The following is a 24,051-nucleotide window of genomic DNA, read 5'->3' as shown; positions in this document are numbered from 1 at the left end:
CAACTTTTATGCTACCTCACTCTTATAGGGATTTTGTGACGGTCTGAAGGAGAAATGCTGTACTCTAGGGTGAGCTGGACATTTTGAGGGAAAATATTTATGACAGGACTTCAAAAATTTGTAATGATTTTCATTTCCTGAAAGTAATCAGATTATCCTCGGCCCCTCCCACTGAGTGCTAAACGGAGGGAGACCCGAGGCTGAGCCGAGGTCCAGATTTTAGGTGAATAAGAACGGGCGGTCCTCCTTCATCCACGCTCACTCCTGGTGACTCAGTCACCTCGTCTCGCAGCTTTAACTGCCATCTGTGTGCTGACGACCCACACATCTAGGTTTCCAGCCCCCCTCTCCCTCCAACTCCACGCTTGCTCACACAGTCCTCTCCTGAACTCCCACATGTATACACCACCTTTGACACCCCCACGTGAGCATCTAACGGGCACCCCGTTGGGCACATGTCCAACCAGGCACTCGGAGTCTCTCCCTCAAACCTCTCCCGCTGCAGCTGGTGCGCTGGGGGCACCTTCCGGTGGTTCTCATGCCCGCCCTCTCACGCCCACCCCACATCACATGCCTCTGGCAAATCCTGTTAGTTCCACGGACAAAACACCCGGAATCTGACCACTCCTCCTCCCCTGCATTGCTCCTGACCTGAATTGCTGCATCATCTCCAACCTGGACAGTCGCCAAGACCTCCCAACTGGCCTTCTCTCTACTTTCGCCATTCCACAAGCTGTCGTCTACAAGTGGAATGATTCGTACAAATATGTCAGATGATGTCACCGTTGTGCTGAAAACTCATCTTGCTTGGAACAGAACTCAAAGTCCTGCCAGGTCCTATGAGCTCTTACGGGATTTGACTCCTGCCCCTGTGCTTCACATTCTAGAACTTTCCCTAGCCGCTCCTCCGCTGACCTCCTTGGTGTTCCTGTGGGTGAACAGGGTTGTGCTCCTGCTGTTTCCCTGGGTATCGGGAAGCAGCAGAGGACGGAGACTTGGTCTGTTCACGGTATGCTGGAGCCTAGAGCAGCGGCCCCAGACAGCAGGGGTTTACATGCAAATCGCAGTGATCTATGCAAGACTTTTGCCTGCTGTCATTTTTTAAAGCTTAGGTAAGAATATGTGAGTTATTAGTTCTATAAAATAAACTATATGCATGTATATTATATCATCACACTTTACAAAGCACTTCACATCTGTGGTCCACTTATGATCTCAGCTCTATGAAGAGTCTGCCCTTGTCCCAGCTCACAGAGGCAGAGGGCCCCGGTGGACGGTGCCTGCTTCAATCGTCTGATGCCTGGTGCCGGGGAATTTTTGTTGTTGCTTTGTATGTTAAAATGGAAGCTACAGAAACATTTGTCATTCATACATCTGTGCTGGGGACATGGAGCAGGGGTGGGGATGCACCAAAGACATGCAGTCACAGGTCAATGAGCGTGAAAACTGAGACCAAGCTGCTCTCTGTTGGCCCTGAGAGTGAAAACTAGCTAACACAAGTCACCTATGTCAAGCCTAGATTGTGAAAAGTGCATTATAATGACATCTTCAGAATGCGGACTCTAACGATAATTGCGACAAGGGAAGTGCTGAAGTTCACCTCCACGTAGCAAGCTTTTCTCTACAGGTAGGCTAATTGATGGCATAAGCAAGCTTGAAAGAGAAATATTTAAGATACTAATGGAGAACAACTTTAAAGCCCCAAGTATTAATAATGGATATGCTAATTATAAGCCAGGTTTATTTAGTCACTAAAGAAAGTGGCCTGAGGATCTCTCTTTGATAACATCTTCTTAACCAGATTTGAATTTCTGTACAAGTTTGAAAGAAATAAAGATGAATATATTTCAAAAATAACATAACTGAGACTTTCCAATCACTTATATTGAATGCCACCCTAGTGGTCCAAAACAGCGAGGTTTCCATACAACATGCACGCATTCTATTCTCAAAACAGTTACACTGTGAAATTTATGTCATCTTTAGTTTTAATCTGTCTACAAATGGCATTAAATTAAAAAAGAGGACAGTAGGTAAATATAAAAGGATTAACCTATTTGTCGATGGCTTAACAATATAACAAAAATGTTGAGGACAGATGCTAAAAAAAAATCATAAACTTTTCAGTTCTGGGAATAAAATATTTCTGAATGTTTATTAGAATGTGGTAAAAACATATAAAGAACAATATAAATGAAGTCTAAGGTTCTGTGCAGCACTGTCCAATATGGTATCCACTTGACACTTGTGGCTATTTAATTTGAATTAATAAAATTAAAGACAATTAAAACCTCAGTTCCTCAGCCACAGCGGCCTCGTGCAAGTGCTTAGTAGCCACATGTGGCTTGTGGCTGCCGTACTGGACAGTGCAGGTCTAGAGCACTTCCACGATCCCAGAAAGTTCTGCTGGATAGCCCTGTAGGTGCTCATTTCACAAGGCCAGATCACATTTTCATTTTGATTATTAGAAAGTACTTGAACTGGATGTTTTTTCTTAAAAAAAAATCAGGTAAGAGTGGGACTTCTTACCTCTTTATACTATTATAATACTCTCGAATTCTCTTTGAAGGTAGACAGGATGTCTCCATCTCTTAATTATGCATAGAGAAAACTATTAAGCACCTACAGAACCTAGAGACTTCTAAAATATAGACAACTGAGTAGAATTCACTAGTGCTGGCACACATGTCTTTCTGTAAAAATGCAACAAAAGAATAGAATAGATGAGCTGTGATTTCCTTGAATTGGAAGATCACAGCTTGTTTTGGAACAAATGTACAGATAGGTTAAAGATAGAGATAGGTTGAATTGCTCCTGATGGAGCTTCTCTGCTCCCTGGCCCTCCCTTGCCCACCAAATAGCCCTTTTACCCCTTCAGAGTCTTTCCAATGAAGGAATGATTCTCTCCTGAAACTACCAGGAAAAATACCCTCCAAAATCCTTGTCAATAATTTCCCAAAGGGAACATCTACTTTATTTCCAATTTCGTTCATTTTGCTCCAGGGAACTATAAATTAGTGAAGTGTTTACTGGAATAAAACCTCGAATTTACAATTAAAGGCCAATGTACCCTAGTCCTTACTGGCCAGATATGTCCATCACCGAAGCTGACTTCTCCTCCAGCTCTGGGTCCGTGGGTCTGGCACCAACGTGGAGTGCCCGTGAAGCTGAAGGGAGGTCATTTCTCACAATCACCCCAGAGGAGCCAAGAATGAGATGAAAATGGGACCAGAATTCCCAATAATTAGGAGAAGCCAAATTTAACTAGATGTAATATATGAAGAAGACTCAAAGACAATTTAACAGGTTTTATGAACGGAAACGTGTCCGGCTTTGATTCCTGGCCTAATGACACAGACAACAACAAAATACATGCATACACACGTGTGTGTGTGTATATATTAATAATATATATTATACTTAAATATATATGTGTATATATATTTAAAATATTTTTAAAACTACAGTACTTAAAATTGTTTGGAAAATAATTTTTCCGTTTGTTCACATGCATCAAATATGCTGTATGTTTTACAAAGAAAAGTGACTAATCCAGAAGTTAAAAAACAATATCATTCAAAGAATAATTTTATTTTATTTTATTTATTTATTTTTAAAGATTTATTTATTTATTTTCCCCCCAAAGCCCCAGTAGATAGTTGTATGTCATAGTTGCACAGCCTTCTAGTTGCCGTATGTGGGACGCGGCCTCAGCGTGGCCGGAGAAGTGGTGCGTCGGTGTGCGCCCGGGATCCGAACCCGGGCCGCCAGCATCAGAGAGCACACACTTAACCGCTAAGCCACAGGGCCGGCCCTCAAAGAATAATTTTAAAATAGTTTGTAGAGGATGTATTACTTTACATTTCATTAGACGACAAATTATTTTTTGTTTAGAAATAGGCAAGATCATTCGGTACTTTCTGATGTCTGTATTAAATGTGTCGTCGTTTGAAAATGGGGAAATGGAATGCTAAGAAATATTTCAGAAGAAAAATCTCTCTCATGGCCTTGTTCTAGATTTAAAGTGTTCCCTAAATTTGCCACAATAAAAAACATAAAAATCCCAAAGCCAGTTCGATTAAGGTGGAAATTAACCTCCGTTCCCAAGGAGGACTCTGGGCTCCCTAAATTCAAGCCCACCACGGTCACTGCAAACTACTTCTTAAAAGGCTTAACGTGTGAATTGTTGAGGGGGCAAAGCAAAGTAGTCTAGCCAGAAAGACAGCAAATACGGCAGGTTGAAGGTAAAATAAAACGTGAATGTCAACTGAATCCACCCTCGGTTTAGTAAAAAGCCTGCTGACGTCCCCGGTGGGGAGTTTGGTGAGGGAAAGTTCCTTGACCACAGTAACTAATGAGGAAGGTCCAGATCTACACGCTTTAAATGAGACTTCAGTTATTTTGTGACTGAGCTGATTGTGGCTGGGGAATCTTGTCCACATTCATCATGTTTCAATTAGTTTTGATGGAAATGGATGATGAAATATCAATGAACAACTTAAAAATTTCATTTTCCATGAGCAAGATGAAGACCAGATTTTCATGGCAGGCCTCTCAGCGGTCTTGCAAATCCCTCATTTTGACAGGAGAAGGCGCTGAGGCGTGTTTTCAAGAGCACACGCGGGCCACCTCAACATCCCATTTGAAAACCACGTTCCCGGCGGTGGCGCCTGTTCCGATGTCCTGTGATGAGCCACTGTGGACACGTCAGCCCCTCAGACTGAACCTGTGACCATCGGCTCCAGCCAGGGGCTACCTTGTCTGAAGTGACTGCCGGGAGTCCACCCTGGTGTCCAGGAAGGGAGCCTGGGCATCTCACCTCCAATGGCCGAGCAGAAAGCCAGCTTGCCAGCTCCACTCTCCAAATCTCCCTTCACCCCGGCCCCTCAGCTCTGCGCCCCACCCCTCAACTGCGTACTTCATGCTCCAAGTGTTTTCTTGCAACGACACGCTTTCCCAGCCTCCTCTCCCTGCGGTCTGCTATCCAGGCTCGGGTGATCCAGGCCACAGCTAAGCTTCAGCCTCAGGACCAAGTCCCACAGGATGTGTCCCAGTCCAGGCCCTGCTGCTCTCGCCAGCTGACCCTTTGCCAGGTGCAGGAAGCAGGGGCTCACGCTGCCCCACACACCCACGGGCCTGCTTCCCCTCTGTGTGAACTCTTTCCCTGCTCATCCATCGCCAGACCAGCTCCAACCCCCTTCCAGACTGAGCCCACGCCTGCCTGATGACCAGACACCTTCCCTGACCTGACCGCTTAACGTGTGTGTCTCCTCTCTGCTCCCGTGCTGCCCCAGGGTGCTCTGGACACAACCTTTGCTTTTTTCTTTTTAGTCTGCCTTAAAAAATCGACCACGAGTTCCTTGCGGGCAGAAACTGTGTCTTACCTCTGGGTGCAGATTACATCTTTTAAAACTAAACAAATGAAGGAATGAAAACGCTTGGTTTATGATTTTCCTGAAAACATCTTCTCATGGTTTGGGCTTCCACCTAAAGCTTAGCCCAAACCGCATTGTCCCTCTTTACTGAAGGGCCGTGGGATGTGAGCACAGAGGCTAGAAATGAGGGCTGGGGAACAGCTGGGGGGCTGGGCCAGCCGCGGCGTGTGTGTTGACTAGATGATGCACACACCAGACTGTGACACATCAATGTAAACACCCCACCGCAGGACACACACAGCATGCACACTGTGCGAACACATCAGGAAAAGACCAGGGCACAGCTCCACCCCACGTTCTAGAACAATCTCCCAGACGCTCTAACAGGTCTGACTGCAGCACTGTCTTTTCTTCTAGGGTGTTTTCCTTTTTTAATGAAAGGACTTGAAGTAAAGTCCTCCAAAGCTAAAGGCTCAAAAGATTTTAGAGAGAATTAAAGTTCTCCTTGTTTCTGGGACCTCCTAACAGGTGGTGGATACGGAGTCATTAGGTTACAAGAGTCAGATTATTATAAAAGTTAGATTAACTGTTATGTTATCCTTCTTTGAAGTCTGCTTAATGTTTTCACAGAACCCAACAATTTAAAAAGAGCTGTGGGACTTTCGTGTGTTGACATTGTTAGTAATAACATTTACGGCACGTCTGCTCTGTGCCAGTACCAGGCAACTCCATTTCACAGACAGGAAACCGAGGCACAGGGGGTTCACAATGTCCCCTCTGACTGGGGACCACACTCTGCATTTTATCTTGCACAAAGAGTCTAGTCATGCAAAACTGCGTATACCCTACACCTCTGTCTGCCTTTGATGACCTAGGTCTGAGTTCTCACTCTGTGAATTTTACCATAATCCACCTCAGAACCCGGAAGCTCGTGGGGCATGACCAAATGAAAGACAATCACTCCTAAATGCATTTCAAATACTGCTGGAGAACTCCAGAGCGCTACTGTAAAGCACAGAGCCCACACAAAGTGAATCAAACACTCAAGGTTTCTGCTTTGTCTGTTTCTGGTTGGTTTGTGTGTGAATACAGTTAGTTAAAGGTGGTTAAAATATAACCCCAACCCCAAACACCTGGAACTCTCCCTTAATAACAGTCTGAGTCTAACGCCGGCCGTCAGCAGAAGGAAATAGGAGGGAGAGGCACAGCGGGGAACTGACAACAAGCCAGCAAGGATCTGCGTCAGCGTCCAGGGTCCAGTCTCTATTCCCCACCTTGGGGCCCCTCCCGGGGACGCGGGGGGGGGCGCACACCCAGCTGCAGGGTCGGTGCGCTCCAGAAACAGACAGAAACAGGCGATTCTCATCAACCCTCCCTGAAGAAGAAACTTGGGGAAGCAAGATCTGAGTGCTGTAGCTCTGCTTTATTCTATCTGTTCGTATGTTCACTCCTGTGTGTGCATGCGCACGAGTGTGTGTGTAATTGGAGTCATCCTCAAACATCCTTATTTTAGAAGTTTTACTATATTGTGTTCAACTAAACTTCCTATATTGAACTTATTTTAAATTGGCCCTACTCATTACGATAAAATAAAAATCTATCTGCAACAAGCTGTATTTCTTAGGGTATTTTAAAAAAATGCCATAGTGCACACTTGATAAACCTTTTACAGATGTCGAAATATAGATGGTGGAACTAGGTTCTTCCCAGGGCAAGGACAAAACGCATTTAGCTGATTGTGAGAAATGCCTGTGAATAGTTTTCCACTCTTGATTGTGAGCACTACCTGGGAGTTCAGCCATCACTGGACTCAGCAGCAGCTGTTCGTGTGGGTTAAACGAACATGGAGAGCTTCCGAAAGAGGACGCTGGAGTTTGTGCGTGTGTTTTTGGGGTTAGAGCCAGCGTTAAATACAAACTTCTAAGTCTCCATCCCAAACAACACACTAACGTGTACCGATTGCGAAGAGGTCACATGATGTGTGGAAAGACACTCGCTCCAGGCTTTGTCACTGCCACCTATTGTCTGCGGGTCTTGACTGAGCCACCTCACCACCCCGGCCTCAGTCTCCACATCCGTAACATGGGTTAGGGTTAGGCTCTTCTCATAGAGAAGACAATCTGTGCACGGGCACTTTGTAAACTGTCACGCGCCTTCTGAGTGTGACGTATTTCATCGCCAGCAGTGCCATCATGGATTTGGGGAAGGCTCCTGAGCGCTGGCTAACTCTCAGCTGTCTGAGTGGCGCTCACTGAGTCTCAGGAGACCAAGTGTAGGGGCGTGAGGAACCGGCGTCTGGCACTTGCTTCTCACCCACGAGAGTCACACTCATGTGCGTGGAGGGTCTCACAGGCACCCAGGCGTCCCCAGGCAGCTGCATCACTTGCAGAACAAAGTGAGTTTTCCAGCGGAAAGGAGGGTGCCTGAGGGAGTATTCTGTGAAGGGAAGATCGTGTGTTATCCGCCTTCTCCAACACAGAGGCCAGAACCTCACAACAACTCCTGTCATAAAGGAGCTAAATTTACACAGGGGTCAACGCGTCCTTTTGATAAGGAAATACGCTGTTTGTTAAAGAAACCAGACCGAAGGCGAGGGCAGCTGTCATTCACAAAGTTCTGTGGATTTCCTATTGTAAACCGTGAAGCAAAAGATTATAGAAATGAGGATTATTTCTAAGAACCTGGTGTGCAGTAAAAGTGGGCAAACTTCCTGCACCCTAGACAATACAAGCTGCAGGATGAGTGAGGCTCTGTTAGATCCTGGTAGATAATCTGCCCGCCGCCTGCATTATGGTTGTAGCTGAGAAAATAAGCCCTAGCAAATTCTAGGAATAAGTAGCCTTTAGAGAAAAGTAATATCTTGGCATAAGTTCAGAATTTTAATTCTTCAATTTAAGCTTATTTTAAAATAAATGTAACCAGGTTAAAAAAAAGGTTTATAGTATATGTGGTTAAAATTCCTCTATATCTAAGGCAGATAGGTGCTTAGAGACTACAAAATAAACAAGAGAATATTCTAAAGGTCAGAGAACCCAAAAGTAGGACCCCACCCCAGCCCCATGAGGATTAAATCAAACTTCGAACATCAAGAATTAAAGACAAACTTGGGCTCTATGCCTCGTTTTCCTGCAAGGAGTTACACTGACGACAGGAATGGGGTATTATAAGATAACGATATGAATAATAAGGAGGTATCTAAATTTGGCCAACCAAAGTATAAATGGAAGCTAATCTGGGGGCCTGTTTGTAGAGTTAATTGCCTCTGATTGAAATCAGTTTGATTTGGCTTAAATTGGTTACTGAGATGGCTGAAACACCTACATCATGCCTGTGTCTGTAACTGATCGCACATCTGGAAGCAGGAAAAAGAACTCCTGGCCGGGAGGATGTGGTTTCTCAAACAAACAAGAAAAGAAAGAAAAAGGGCTGATGATGATGTGATGCGATCTGCAAGTGCTTTCAAGTTGCTGCTTTCAGGTAATCATTTTAAGAAGAAGAAACCTCCCTTCAGAATCACAGCTCACGGTAGGCAGAGTTCTCACCAAAAAATCACTTTACTTTGAACATTTTTACTCTTTTTTTACTTCTGGCCTGAATCTCAGCGAATGCCACAGTCGGGGGTCCTCACAGCGCAGTGAGGCAGCTTCCTGCAACATTTATGCAACACACTGAGTGCTAGCTCATAAGGGTCTGCAAGTCCTGGGGCTTTCTGAACTGCCACTACCCCTGTCTGCCTCCTGGAAGCTTCCTTTTTACCGGTGCTGTTTCCCACCTCACTTCTGAGCCCCTGAACTATGTTTTCTACATTAGATGGACTAGAGACGAGAGAAAGCAATAGTTGCAGAGTTTGAATGATGTTCATGTACACATTAAATTTTAATACATTTTCAGTTTACATATTGTACGTAATTAGACATAAAATTGTCGACTTCTTTTTAAGAATGTCCCACATGTGTTGCTCTGCATAAGAACCGGGCAAACTGTTATCTCGGGAAGTTTAAGAGCTTTGAGGATCCAAGACCCAGAGTCTATCTGGCAAAACTCGTCTGTCCACGATCAAGAATGTCCTGTTGGGGCTGACCTGGTGGCGCAAGCAGTTAAGTGCGCGCGCTTCGCTGCGGCGGCCGGGGGTTTGCCGGTTTGGATCCCGAGTGCGCACCGACACACCGCTTGGCAAGCCATGCTGTGGCGGCATCCCACATAAAGTGGAGGAAGATGGGCACGGATGTTAGCCCAGGGCCAGTCTTCCTCAGTAAAAAAAGAGGAGGATTGGCAGATGTTAGCGCAGGGCTGATCTTCCTCACACACACAAAAAGAATGTCCTGTTAATGGCCAACTGTCAACACTCAGTGTTAGAAGTGACAAGAGGGACATTTCCAGAAAATTCCACTTCTTAGCTGATGCATAATAGAGAACATTTTTTGAAGTATTTGGGACCCACTTTCTAATGCGTCTTTATGGACAAGTAGAGATTGCTGCATCATACAATGAATAATGTGATTTCACCTTTAATCACGTAAAAGGCTGCTGCAACAGGAATTGACCAAAGCTTTTAAAAATATGTGTAAAGAAAAACCTATTGGAAAGAGCACATGCACGAATTATTCTAGAGAAAGCTGTTGTAAACATTAAATGGATTAATCCATGCTCCCATGCAGGGGAAAGCCACCTAAGAGATCTTTGTGACTCAGATAAAAAAGAAATGGATAGAGGGGTACCATCAATTAAAAGGTTAAAGGAAAAAATATTATAATCTATGGTTTCCTCAGTTTAGAAAGACATATCATCAACTGAAAATTGGTCTTTTAAATATCAGACTTTTTATAGTAGACATTTAATTGAAACTCCTAGTTTTGAAGATCCATTAATAAAAATGGACCATTTCAGAAAATTGGTCAAGTTTAGATTTCCCAGAAAGGGTCAATCAAAATGGGATTTACGTGTTGCAAAGACAAGTTTAGGAATTAGTGTGGCTTTTAGATCAGGCAAAATTAGGAAAAGGCCATTGCCCTCTGGAGGATAAGGTCTCCCCTCCAGGAAGAGGCGGGATGGAGGGAACAGACCACCCCCGCACTGTCCTGGAGGAAGGGAAGGGCAAACTGCCTCTCCCTGAAGATGCTGATGGTGAGGACCAGCACACCATCTTCCAAGATGAAATAAGAGAAGAAGAAAGTGCTGAAACTGGAGAAGTGGCAGGTCTACTTGGAACTTCAGATCAACATAAACTTCTAAGCCCAGAGTCAAGGGATGCAAACCAATGAAAACTAGACCTCTCAGAAAACTACTCTGGTCTCTGGGGCTCTTGACACACTAACCAGTTAGAAGCAATATTAGATAAAAGATGTGCAAAGGCTGTTTTCTTGTTTACAGCTGGCCTGGTGGAACTGGAGATATGCCAAACTTTGCAAAGTATTCCTCATCAAGAAATTCAAAGGAAAGTTGCCATGTTCTGCTGTGTTGGCCAAGTTCCAAGTGCAGTTAATCACGCTTTGACCAGGCGGGAAATATGGTTTCAAGCCACGAAGAAAGATGCCTTAACAAAGTGGGTTGAGTTCTTGCTAATTCTGTCCGGTTTAAGGTTCTAAAAGCTATTTGTCCATGAGGCACTGAGTGGATGATGCTACAGACTTTAAAGCTGTTAAATGAGAGGATGCCCTCCAGGTGTTTACACGCCATGAAGAAAACTCCAAGGGTCTTGTGATGAAAGGGCTAGTTCAGGAGGTCACTGAACATGAGCAGGTGATCTATCGCACTAGGGCCTTGGACAGGGATCCTGTAAAAAACGACATGGTGTGAAACAGAACCCTACACTCTGTGATAGCCCTGGTCTACGGCAATGGGATTGGGGTGTGGGGGCAGGGTCTTTGGAAAGGAATCAAATGGGTCTGGAAACAGCATTTTCTCTACATGGGCAATGAAGTTGTTTCCAAACAAAATTGGAAGCCATGCAATTTGACATGATGATATTTATAACACGCCAGGTAATTCAATTAAAAACAACTCTTTCGGGCTCTTGGTTCTCATTATGCTGTGGAACTCTCAAGTCCTGCCCTTCGTTCCTCAGATACAGCTGAATGTCTACTCTGACTAGTACCACCAACTTCTTCTAAAACTTCTCTAGGAATTGAACATGTTCATTAGATATATATACACATACAAAGAAGAAAAACCTTAGACTGGTGGCATAATATAGGTGACCAGATTTATGTTTAAAATATAGAAAAAATGACAGGCATAGAGGAGAGGGAGATGTGGTGCCCGAGCACTGGTGAATGCCTGACTATGCACACCAGTGAACTGTGTTATCTCTGTCCTAAAGAGCATTAATAACTATGACCACAGTGTACTTAAGGAATTAGCTATTATGGTGGTGGGTTTTTGTCATTAGTGTTATTTAAATATCCATATTTTAGGTAATCATATTAACTACTGGCTTTTAAAAAATCAATTTTTGACTTTTTAAGTTATAATCATTTCCTAAAAGTTTGAGTAACTCTTAAAACTTCCCTTCTATGTGCATGCATATCTGGAGAGAAAGTACGTATGCTTTAGAAAATTCAAGACAGAAGGATATGATACGAAAGAGCCAGAGATAAATGAGAGGGAAAAGGCAGAACGGATTGTCCGGAAAAGTGACGAGAGTCCTGCGGACCCAATCATGCGTGCTAAATTGAGGCGCTGACGTGCACAAGCGGTTCCTTAAAGACACTTTTTCTTCTCAAATGACACATCCTTTTAGTTACCCCCAAGTGAATAGATTTTTAAAAGAGAATGATTTTCATTAAATCTTACTTGAGTTCTTGTGAGCTGGTGGCCAGCATACTCCGAATGCTTTTGTCAGCCAGTGGGCAGCCCGACAGACTGTAAGACAGGCCCGAAGAGTCAGGTGAGTAGTCCCTCTAACCAGCGCAGCCTCCCGGACAGACACAACATACAATTGAAATTAAAAAGTTTAATGCAGAAAAGCGATGGGGCAAGTGCTGTATGTTGAATTTTTTTGTATAATTAACTCTGTATATGTTTATATATAAATTTAAGAAAAGAGGTCTGTTAATAAACAGTTTTTAAAACATAAGATGAGAATATTTGCGCTTTTTGGTTTAAATATTTGTAAAGAATTTTCCAAATTCAGGTAGGTTATTTCAAAATAAAAGACATCATACAACACATAAATTAGCATGCTTTTAAAGGTCAACATATAGCACTTAAAGGGTTGACACATAATTCAACGTTTTTACTTTGACAGCATTGTTGAGGTAAGCTGAAAACAATAAATTGAAAAGACAGAATCCACCATGAGAAAAATGAAGTCACACCTTCTATGTGAGGCGTAATTACCAGTCACATGACCACTCCCATCACACCTTGGTGTTGGACATCTGCCACCAAACAAAAACAAAAACAGCCAAAATAGTAAGTATGTTTAAAAAAAAGACTTTTAAAAAAGTTTCATTGTTTCCAGTTTAGCTGCAATGTCTGCAAGGGGACTTAAGCACCCTAAAGAAAAGCTGCAAAATGCACAGGATTAAATGAAAATGACGCCTCCAGAGCACAGAGCATCGTTAAGAACAAGCGAGTCCATGGCTGGCTTCCCACTCTACTGAACTGGCAGTTTGAGACATTTATATGCTGCGAATGTCGCATGCTCAAACGGCAAGGCATATGCAGATCTGGTTTTTAAGAATAAGGCAGAGAAAGGCAAAGTTAAGAAGAGTAACAGTTTCACCTCCCATTATGCTTACGTTATTAAGTCCTTTTTGCTCTCCTTGCACTGGGGGTACTTGGGTTTGGGGCTCGGGATGGTCACCTCCCCTGGATACCTTCTTTCTTCCAGAGCTTCTTGGAAGGGATCCAGGTCTTCTGGCTGCAGGCAAAACACAGCTTCAGGGCCACACAGAGGATGATACAATACACAGACATGTCCCCCGGCAGGGAAGTGGCCGCCTCTACGCTTGCCACCTCACCTCTCCCAAGTACACCCTTAAAATCGTGATCTATCTTGGTCCTTACGGCCCCTTCTGAAAATGCAAACTGAACTTTGTTCAAAGATTCTCTCTCTTCTATGGGGGATCTTAATTTCTCATCAACTGCTCTAAACTTCAAACTTGTAGTAACCTGTCAGTGGGCAGGGCCGTATTCAATATTCCATTGGCTGTACTCACAGATAAAGGTCTGGCAACCAAAGACTACTTCTAAGTTGGTCTTTCTCGTTCAATAAACACTTGTGGGTGTACTGCTGCCAATATAACACTTTTATCCAACACTGATCTGCAAAGCTTGAAGCCTATACCTAAAGATACTTTAGAGTGAGGTTTTTACCAATCATTGGTAAGAATTCTACATATGTACTTTAAGTCCTAAGGCAAGGGAAGACCAGCTTAGATTAATGTTGTAATTTTAAATTATTCCTTTGTAGCATTTCCTTTTTTTATAGCAAGTATTTCCTTTTTCAAGGGGGACCAATTGCAGTAACCTAGAAATTCCTGCAGATGGCAATGTTCAGCAAATGTGTTTCACCAGTACATGAGACAGTGGTTTTTACTTCTGTCACAGTCTATATGATGAAAATACTTCTAGCGATTTATGAGGGCTTAATTTTAATTAAAATAAATTTGGAGATTCAACTGCCATGCCTTATTTGGCAATAACTATTTAACACTGTAGGAGAGAAAAAATGCTTTGGAATTTAGCTTGCCACTCAGATTCTATTCTCTTTCACAATGCCTGGATCCTTAAATCAGCTTGAAGAATAGAGATGATAGGCTTTAAGAGGCAATGGCCTTATAAACAGACGCCTTCCCCATCAGTGCCTACGAACAGCTAACGTTTCCTTTTTCTCCTTGTTTCCCTGAGATGCTATTGCTTTGATGGTGGTCTCCCCATTCTATTCAAAAAGAATTTTCTTTTTTCAGTGAATAAAGAAGATGTCATAATTTTCAGAATTGAACACTGGAGAAAAAGTCAGTCTAACAAAGAACAAATTTTTCTTCTTTTCTTAGCCTAAAGGATATTATAATTATTTTAATAACCTGAATTTGAAAATTGTAACTACTTTAAAAATACGTTCCTGACGTGGGTGTTTTGGTAACTTTGTAGTCAACAAAGAGTTAGGTGACTATACTCAGATGGTTTATTCCAGGCTCGAGGATACTTGTCTGAACATTTCAAGTTTCTAAGCAGGTGCTGTCCTGAGCTTCAAGGTGCTAGCTAATTAACAGTTCTCATTATAATGCTCTACCTGCAAGGAAAATCCTGCATTGTATCACTATGTCACCCAGAAAAACAAACTGGTGTGTTGTTTACACATTTTCTCAGAGAAAGCATTGTAACAAAACACACTTGTTAGAAACCAAAACTCATCATTTAAAAGAGTCAATGGCTTGTTTCGCCAAATCCATGTTAGTCACAAATCTCTCCTGGGTCAACAAAAAATGTATTCTAAACCTTAGTCATCTAAAGGTCATATTTAAAGAGAAAACATCTTTTCTCTTAAGGTGTGTGCCAATGGAATTCTCTCTCAGCTGAGGCCCAACTTTAAACTCTTGAGTCGACAGAGGCAGATCAATGAAAAGGACATACAGTAATCTCTTTGGGGTCATCCTCCTCTATCCTCCGGGGCTTCATTTTGGTGTAGTCTACGGGCAAGTCCCAGCAGTCCCCCTCGCTCAGCTGGAAACACCGACTGTTCATCACCGCCTGCTGCTGGGGGGACATGGGCTCCAGGGGGGTCAGAATGGGGCAGCAGCCCTCTCTCGGCCTCTGCTTGTTCATGCTGAGGTCCAGAGTCCCGTTCTCATCCACTTCCATGTCAGGGTTCTGTGGGACAGAAACACAGGGTGACGCCGCGATTCCTTCCCCCAGATGGCAGCTCTGCCTTCAGGCAGTACAGAATTCAAACACGAAATTCTTGCTGCAATCTCATTTACATAAGCTCCCAAGGTGAGCAGAAGTGGTCTCTCCATCCATTTCTGCTATCCCATGCTTAGCTGTGAAATTGGTTGGCAGATGCACGCGTGCCTCCATCTCTCTATCTACTAATCTTGTATCATCTGTCAATCATCTACCATCTCTTTTCTATTTACTTATCTATCACTTCTCTATCATCTATCCATCCTTTGTCTATCATTATCTTTATCTTCTTTTTTTCCCCAATACATCTATGCTTTTAGAAATAAGCTTGGCCAGAAGAAAATCAAAGAAGTGCCGAATTTGAATTCTATTTCAGTTCAAATGCTTCTTAAGAGATCAGAAATACACGTGTGTGTATGTGTACAGAATATATATATATATATACTTAAAAATGTATACATACTTAAAAATTCTCATTCAGTTTCATTGATGCTAACACTTCAAGGCTTGGAGAGGAGGAAAATAAAAGAATTAGAGGGATGGAGGGAGGAGAGAGAAGGAACTAGAATTTATTTTCTAATACAAAATCTTATGAGGAAGAGAATTTCCATTTCAAGAGTGGGAGACGTGCCGTCACAGTTCAGAATGCCTCCACTGCAGGCTCATGGTCTCACCACTCCACGTTTAGCAAACCTGCAATTTAGTCAACTGGCTTAGAAAAAACAAAGAGGTACAGGGCAAGCTTTTGTTCTAAATGATGCTTTGAAACAGATCAAGAATTCTTTGGAGCTTGCCTCTCAGGAGGAGGGACAGAAGGAGGGACATGTGGAGGACAGAAGAAGAAAAATCAAAACACCCCCAACAAGCCTCCATTTTTTCCCAGAGAGTTATACTCTCTTGAGCAAAAATCTGGTTTCTGAGCTGGCGTGAAAGCTACTGCCTACTCAGATGTCTCCTGGCTCCTGCCTCTGGATGTAATAGCAGAGGGAGGATGCCTGGAATGAAAATCCCATCCTTCGGGCTGTTACCTTGATAAAGCACAGAGTATTATTCTGCCTGAACTCCTTTTGTCAAAGTGCACTCCTGATTGCAGGCTTTCATACTAATTTAGCCTTAATCATGTTGGATTTAATTCTCTCAGTGTTAGTTTAATTTTAATAATGTGAAAAACATTGGAAGAGGTTACTGTCTTTTTTTTCTTGCCACAAAATCTCTTCCCTGCTAGCCTTGCGTTTAGCAGCCCTGCTCACCATGGAAATTGCATGCCCCTGACGCTTCTCCAAAATCTAGGAATAAAAATATTAATAGAAAAGAAAGCATTTGCAAAACATAAAATTACTGACCTTTCTCCATTCATACAAATTACAATTATTTATAACAACTACTGTCAGGGTGGTGAGCTCATGGTGCATGGCCGAACAGCTTTAGGTAATGGAGAGGGACCCTTTGTTTTCTGGAGAGGAGGTGACCGACCACGTCTGCCTGCTCACATGTCCTCTGAGAGCACAATACGCCACACGGGCACCGCCTGCGTCTCCCGGGCCACCTAGTGGCTTCGAGAGGCAGCTCTCTCTCTGAGTTCCCCGCTGCAGCCTAAAGGGCTCGCTCTCCTGCTCTCAGCACAAGCAATGAGGCCATTGACAAGAAAATCATAACGATAAAACCGCCATAAATATTGCATACGTTTTAGCATCTATGATGTTTCTGAGCTAATGAAAGCTGGCTGAAACTGCATGACTGAGCAGACCACGTGCAAATTGGATTTTTACTTTCTTTGTTCCCTAGTATTCTGGGTGACCTACTGGGAGCACTTGTGGAGGGACAGTCCTGCATTTTACCTGACAACAGCACTACCCAACCCTCCTCGTGTTTACAATCCAAGGCACATCGCTTCTTTAGTTGTCTATACTCTGTGCAGCCATTTGAAACTACATGAGGGTCGTGTGGTGTTGTTTGTTTACAGAAATGATTCTGGATCCTAAAGAGGAGGGTCCATTTATACACATCAATCTGAAAGACCTGAAGATGTCTCTGATTTAGAACACGAGTCCTCCTCGGACCACTGCCAATAAGGCTGCTCTAAGAAAAGCTGCCTTAATCCTTCAACTAGAAAGACGCCTTGTGAGATGAAGGCTTTGCAGAGGGCCTGTGCACAGTGAAGCAGCCTCGGGCACAGGCTGCTGCTCTGAGCCGTGTCTTTAAGCGGCCAGCGTGACCTCAGGAGGGATGCACCTGAGCCCTGCTGCCCCCGGCCCCGCCAGGTGGGGCCACCTGCCAGGTGGGCGTACCCGCGCAGCACAGAGGTCCTGCGGCTTGGTGGACAGGTTCTGTGGCATCTCTCGGCAGCGCGTGGACAGGTTGAGGATGGCTGTGGCCGCCATGTGGGCTGCCTCCATGTCGTGCGTGTAGTCGAAGCTGCTCTTGCTGCACGTGCTGCTGGCGCTGCTGCCGCCGCCGCAGCTAAGGTTGCTGCTGCTGCTGGGCGCGTAGCTGCTGGTGCTGCTGGGGCTGGGGCTGGCATTCTTGCAGTACCGCTTCGCTGGGGAGACAGGGGGACGGGGATGACTCGGGTCCCCGCCGCCCAGCGCAACAGCAGGCAGAAGGGCAGAGCCCGGCACCCTGCCCCCCGCCCCGCTCCCGCCAGCCCTTGTCCGTAACACAGCATCAAGAGGGCATGGGGCCAACGGGCTGATTCATAAGAGAAAGAAAAAAACCATCTGGCTTTTTTCCCCTTTATTTTTGTTTTTTTGTGTGTGAGGAAGACCAGCCCTGAGCTTACATCTGATGCCAATCCTCTTTTTGCTGAGGAAGACTGGCCCTGGGCTAACATCCGTGCCGATCTTCCTCTCCTTTATGTGGGACGCCGCCACAGCATGGCTTCACAGGTGGTGCGTTGGTGCACGCCCGGGATCGGGGCCTGCGAACCCCGGCTGCCAAAGTGGAGCGCGTGCACTTAACGGCTTGCGCCACCAGGCTGGCTGCACTTTTTTCCCACTTAACATTGCACGTATTTGAATAAGCAGTGTTGGGGATGAGCAGGAAGAGAAAATGCCTACGTCTCTGGCACAGGCTGCACGTGGGACACATTACGTCATCTGTTTAAAGGCACACACCTGGTTAGGACTCGGCCACCAGGATGTCGGGAAGCGAACAGGCACCAGCCTGGCCAAGGCCCGAGGAGGTAGGCTCCCTGTCATGACTGCTCATCAGCTCCCTGGGTGATGGGGACCCCACAGACCACCCACCCCTCAGGAGACTGGCCGCTCCTTCCAGCCAGGAGGGGCCTCAGTGGCCACTGGGGCCTCACTGTTGGGTGTGCAGACCAGACAACGTGACTGAAACACTCTTTTCCTCAAGAAAAGTCTCATTCTCAAGTGATTCTAATAAAGAACCACGTGGTGAAGGGTGCCGGCTGAGGGGAGAGAACAGCACAGCCCTGTGGACGTGGACAAGCCCAAGGTAAGCACAAACGTGGCAGAGCGCTGCTCAGCGACGTGCCGACAGCCGCGTGCGTGCTGCACACCGTCCCACCCGTCTTAGAGGAATAGCCTCGGTGTCCCTGCATGCAGCTTCACTCACGGGATTCCTTTCTGAACAACCAGTATCACTAACAGCCAAACAGGCACTTAGGAGCAAGTGTTGTCTTCTGGGGCTATTTAAAAATCTCCTTTAGATGAGAAGAAAAATCTCCTTGGATGAGAAGATGTTTGATGGATAGTTTATTAGGATGGGCCCAATTATCACTGTCAGGGTCATTAAAGTCACAAGATGTCCATTCGCTCAGGGGTCAGATTTCTCACTACGATCCTGTGGAGTGAGGAATTACTCAAAGGTCAACCTAGAGGGTGCCAGAAGATCCCTCCACAAAATGTTTCCCTCCGCAGTGTCCTAAAGCCCTCCATCAGCGAGCCACCCCTTTTAGGAAGCACACACATCTCTCCAACTTCCTTTCCAAGGAAAGGTCAGCTGGCTTCCCTGCGTGAGCATGAGGCACAGTGGGAGGACCTGATGTTGGGTGGGGTGCCTGGATGGGGTTCCAGCTGTGCTTAAGGCCACCTGGTCCTCATGAACGAAACTCATCTAGATAATTCTAGTGGGAACCATAGTTTTCCCTTGCTGAACGTGGGAAGGGAGGGATCCTGCAGGCTGCCGCTGCTCTCTCAGTGGTCTCCAACATTGTCATCAGCCGTCTGTGACCTGAGCATCCCCCTCTTAGGAGGACTTATGATGCTTTCCTCCCAATGGGAAGAAGCAAACCACATTGAACTAAATACCAAACCTCATGGCCAACACGGTTGGTCATCATGAGCAACACCAAGAAGTCAGCCCAAAGCACCTTATTCAGACACAAATGAAAAAAAGAACCAAGCTTTCATGGTCAGTAACTTTCAACTCTGGACTGAAGACTGCACTTTGCCGACATTGAGGACGAGGTTCATTGTTGCCACCGGGCTGAGCGGCGACGCTCTGAGAGCACAGGCAGCCTTGGGGGAGCGGTCGATGGCCCGGCCTCGTCAGAGTCCCTGCCAAAAGCTACAAAGCCAGCGCACAAGCTGGTAACCGTTTGGAGCCAGGTTCCCTTGCATGGACCAGAGGGTCAATTCCACACACTCAACCCGCTGAGCCAGAGGAGTGACTTGCAGGTAAGTTACTTCTATTCTGCTAACCTGAGTGAGCTCGACCATGAGGAGCAGTCACCACACCTCATGTTGGTGCGTCTGGTGACGTGCCCCTCCCTCCCGTCTCCTCCGTGAATGTGCCTCATCCAAGCAGCAGACAGCGTGGCGTGGACGGCAGTGGTCTCGGATCTGAGCACGGAGCCAGGGGGCTAAGGGAGCAGTCCAGAGGGGCCCGACAGAGACCCTCCCTTGAGAGGCAGCCCTAGGGCCTGCCCAGCGGGTGCGTAAGCCATGCCGAGGCAGGAACACAAGCCACAGCTCATGATACTCCCCATAAGGACCAAAGTTTGTGGTTTTACATCGTGTACAATTTTGTCATAAAAATAGGAATATAAAAATTGTGGAGAAATGAAATAATACTTATGAGGTTTATTTTTTTCCCCTAGTAAGGCCTAGCTACTGGTTCAGGAAAAAAAACTGTGGTCCACATAAATAAGAAAAATGACAGTTTTGTTTTGAAATGAGTAAATTTCAATTTCTAACAGAAAGTAAGCAGAATGACATGTGTCTGTGCAACAAATTGCAGCAAACTTGGTAAAGTACATAGACTTTGCCAAATGTTTAAATCCTAAGATTTCTCCTGCATTCTGCCTTGTCGACAGGACCCATAAAGAATATCAGCAGGTGACTGCACTGTGGACGATTTGCTGGTGGGCCTGTCAGCTCACATGATCCAGGAGAAGCAACTAGGACGATATTCATTTCAGATGCATCCTTTTACTAAATGCGATTAATCATTTTTTATTTTATTCAAAATGAAGAGTCTCTATACTTCAGATTTTCCAGGTAATGAAGGTCTTTGATCCTCATAATCACTGCCTGTTTGTAAAATGCTTGCAAAACCATCAGTGTCAGCAGTCTGTGACCACTCTCAGGGTTTCTCAGGCTTATTGCGCTGACACCAGGGATGCCACAGAGCAGCAGGGCATTGGGAAGGCGGATGTCCCTCACTCAGGTGTCCCCTCTCCTCCCCAGTACTAACGGAGCCCCCACTTTGTCAGATGGGAGCACTTTAACCACAACAAATGCACATTCTTTTTCTTTTGGCAAAAAAAGCTATTTTCAATCACATCATTTTCCAGTCAATCAGCAGACAAGAATTTGTGCATTCTATCTGGTACTAGTGTACCATTGGAAGTTGTGAGACACAACTGCTGTGACTCTGGAGCCCACCATGCATTTGACAACATCAGCCCACCAGACCTTACACCATGTTGAGAAATGCCTCTTCAAGTATTCCACCTCCTCTTGCAGGAAAAAGAAAAACCCTATGGGATTTGTAGTGTTTAAATATGACCAATAAAACGAAAACAAAACAAAACTCCTCTGACCAGGACCTTTTATTAACCTTCTCTGCCTGTGAGAGTCTCACTAAACGTGTGTGTCTCCTTCCCATAGAAATGTCTACTTTCTTGCATATTAATATTTTCCTATCAGGAATAGATAAATGTGTCCTTGCAATCCAAACGTCCTTGAAAACCGGACAAAAAGGAATACAGTTCAAAGATAAGCCTCATGAGGATTTATCCCACTGGGTGGAACCTGGCACCCTAATTTAGGCCTATCTGACTTGATTCAGACCTCCGAACACCGTAATTCATAGCATTGCCTCTCATAGTCTTTACGTAGGCTCATGTTTGTACTTTATCATACACAAAGTGAAATATGGACTCGGAATCCTAAATGGAAAAAAGGAGCTTTCTTGTAAGAATATCCTGTTAAATACCACCTGCAATGCCAGTAGCTTACTCACATGATTTAACACATCAAATCCAAGTAAAGATCCTGGTTTTCCCCTCTCACTCACTCAGTACTTTTTGCGTGGCTGCTGTCTGCCTGGCCGGCACTGACGCTGTGGGGTCTGGATCTGAAGATAGGGCCTCTTACCCACCAGAAGCTTACAGTCCAGGGGAACAGAGGACATGTGAAATAATCAAGGATGAGACTCACTGCTGCATGTGGGACAGGACAGAGGCATCATGATCTACACAAGCAATATTGTGAAGTCAGTTACGAGGAGGGCCGCTGAATGCAGGCTGGGGATTTTTCAGAGATGCTTCTAGAAGCAGGTGTCGAATGCGGGAGAGCACATGGTCAGGTGGAGAGGAGGAGGGCGGGTCTCGTGGGGAAAGACTGGCATGAGGGCAGGGATATGGATGGCTGGGAGGCCCTGCTCCAGGGGATTAATCCTGGAAGGTGGCAGGAGGGCCAGCCCGGGACAGGCTGCAGGAGGCAGTTCTGTGGGACCCACCTGGCGAGGGGGCCTGGACAAGGGTGGGGGCAGAAGATGGGGAGGTTGGGCTCATCTGAATGGCACTGTGTTTGAAGAGTGAAAAGGAGGGAGTTCAAAGGCCCTCAGATTTAAGCTCCGGAGAATACGGGGTTGGGAGTAACAAAAAGGAGCTCCTGAGAGGAAGCCCATTTGGAGGCTGGGAACCCACGGGTTTTAAACAAACCTGGGGGTGGTGACAAATTGCTCAGAGACACGGCGGGGATGTCTTAGACCAGAGGTCAGCAATTTCCTCTGTAAAGGACCTACCAGTAGCTTAGCAACTGTGGGCCATGTGGTCTCTGCCACACTGCTCAGCTCTGCTGTTGTTAATTGAAAGCAGCCACGGACCATGCGACTGAGGGTGGCTGTGTGCCAATAAAACTTTACCTATGGACACTGAAATTTTAATTTCACATAACATTTTTTCTTCTTTTGTTTTTTCAAACTATTTAAAAATGTAAGGGCCGTTCTCATCTCACCATAAAAAATAAGTGGTTGGGGGGATGAGGGAGGAGATGCAGACCTGGCACACCTGAGAGAGGGCAGGGCCAAGACACACGTTTGGTAATCCTCTGTTCTTTCCCACCTTCCCATCCTTCATCATTTCCTGCATGTGACAGGAGAGTGTCCAAACTCCTCTGCGTGGCAGATGACGCAGAGCCATTTCCTCACCATCTCCATAGCTATCCCCTGTCCCTCCTCTCATGTGTCTCAAGTCCAGCCTCACCAGCCCACTGGCAGTTCCCACTAACCCATGGGTTTCCTGCCACCATGTAATTTCTACTCAAGCTTCATGATCAAATTTAAAATTGGCCACTTTGGTAAATCTTATGCTATTTCCTCCAGGCAGAATGGATTCCTTGCTTCACCACGCAGAGTACGAGTTTCACTATCTTCTATTTATTTGCAATCTCTTCCTTGAAACTTCTTATCAAGAGGGAAAGTGTAGATAGATAGATAATAGATAGATGGATGGATGGATGGATGGATGAATGGATAAATAGATAGATAGACAGATAGATACATAGATAATAGATAGATGATAGCTAGATGAATGGATAGGTAGATGGGTGGATGGATGGATAGGTGGATGGATGGATAGACAGCATGGATACATCGATAGACAGACAGACAGACAGACAGACAGACAGATAAATAGCAACCAGTGAGTGCCTGGAAGGATGCAGGTGGTTAAATCAATGTTTGATCTCAATCGTGATCTACTTGATAACAGTCGGTGGGATGTAGGGATGATATCCAGAGCCTGGGGAGAAGGATCCCACTTCTCTATCCTGTTCAGCATCTCCAGGGTGCTGCTCCTTGCTCCCAAGCATTATGCTTCTTCCCCACAACAGACTCATTTCACTGTCTTTTTTTAGGAGCAATGACTGATTCTTTGTGCACCTGAAGCAGAATGCAGTCACTCCGTGGTGTCTACCACCTGATACTCAGGCACAGAAATGGCTCCTCTCAGCTCACACCCCATCGAGAAACCTGACTCAGCCAATCTCATCCTTAGTGGGCACTTTCCACGATGTTTTAAAAATCTGTCAGATGAGTCCAGTGGAAGAGAAATGGAGTCAACGATTTTCTTTTCAGTATACTGTGGTAAAAGGCTGCTTTTCCTTTTTTCTTAGTTTCTTGAAGACCTACCATTGAAGTTTTTGTTACGTATTCTTGTTTTCTTGTGGGTCAGCTGAAGAGCATGGCTCTGCCTAAGGTTCTCACAACTGGTATTTTTTTCTGGGTGGGTGAGAGTTAATGCCAATTATTACCATATATTTGTTCACCTCTTTAGAGTTATCAACTGACCTTCACAACAGCCCTCTGAGGCAGCAGGATACACACTACTACTACCACTCTGCTCTTGAGGAAA

At 45.1% G+C, this 24,051-nt stretch overlaps 1 protein-coding gene across 4 annotated transcripts in view; it reads right to left on the bottom strand.

Moving 5' to 3' along the window:
* The window catches only part of MYT1L (myelin transcription factor 1 like), a 161,194-nt gene that overhangs the window by 70,003 nt on the left and 67,140 nt on the right, over positions 1-24,051 (bottom strand). For all 4 annotated transcript variants that reach the window (XM_058550695.1, XM_058550696.1, XM_058550693.1 and 1 more), the window contains exons 10-14: positions 22,848-22,850; positions 17,513-17,763; positions 14,955-15,191; positions 13,118-13,239; positions 12,168-12,236 (exon numbers count right to left, since the gene is read on the bottom strand). In XM_058550695.1, coding sequence (XP_058406678.1) covers positions 12,168-12,236; positions 13,118-13,239; positions 14,955-15,191; positions 17,513-17,763; positions 22,848-22,850 — 682 coding nt within the window. The remainder of the gene's footprint in view (positions 1-12,167; positions 12,237-13,117; positions 13,240-14,954; positions 15,192-17,512; positions 17,764-22,847; positions 22,851-24,051) is intronic.

Source organism: Diceros bicornis, chromosome 12 (assembly GCF_020826845.1).
Source record: "Diceros bicornis minor isolate mBicDic1 chromosome 12, mDicBic1.mat.cur, whole genome shotgun sequence".
In the NCBI taxonomy this organism is placed as follows: Eukaryota; Metazoa; Chordata; class Mammalia; order Perissodactyla; family Rhinocerotidae; genus Diceros; species Diceros bicornis.
This window is presented reverse-complemented; position numbering and strand designations above follow the sequence as displayed.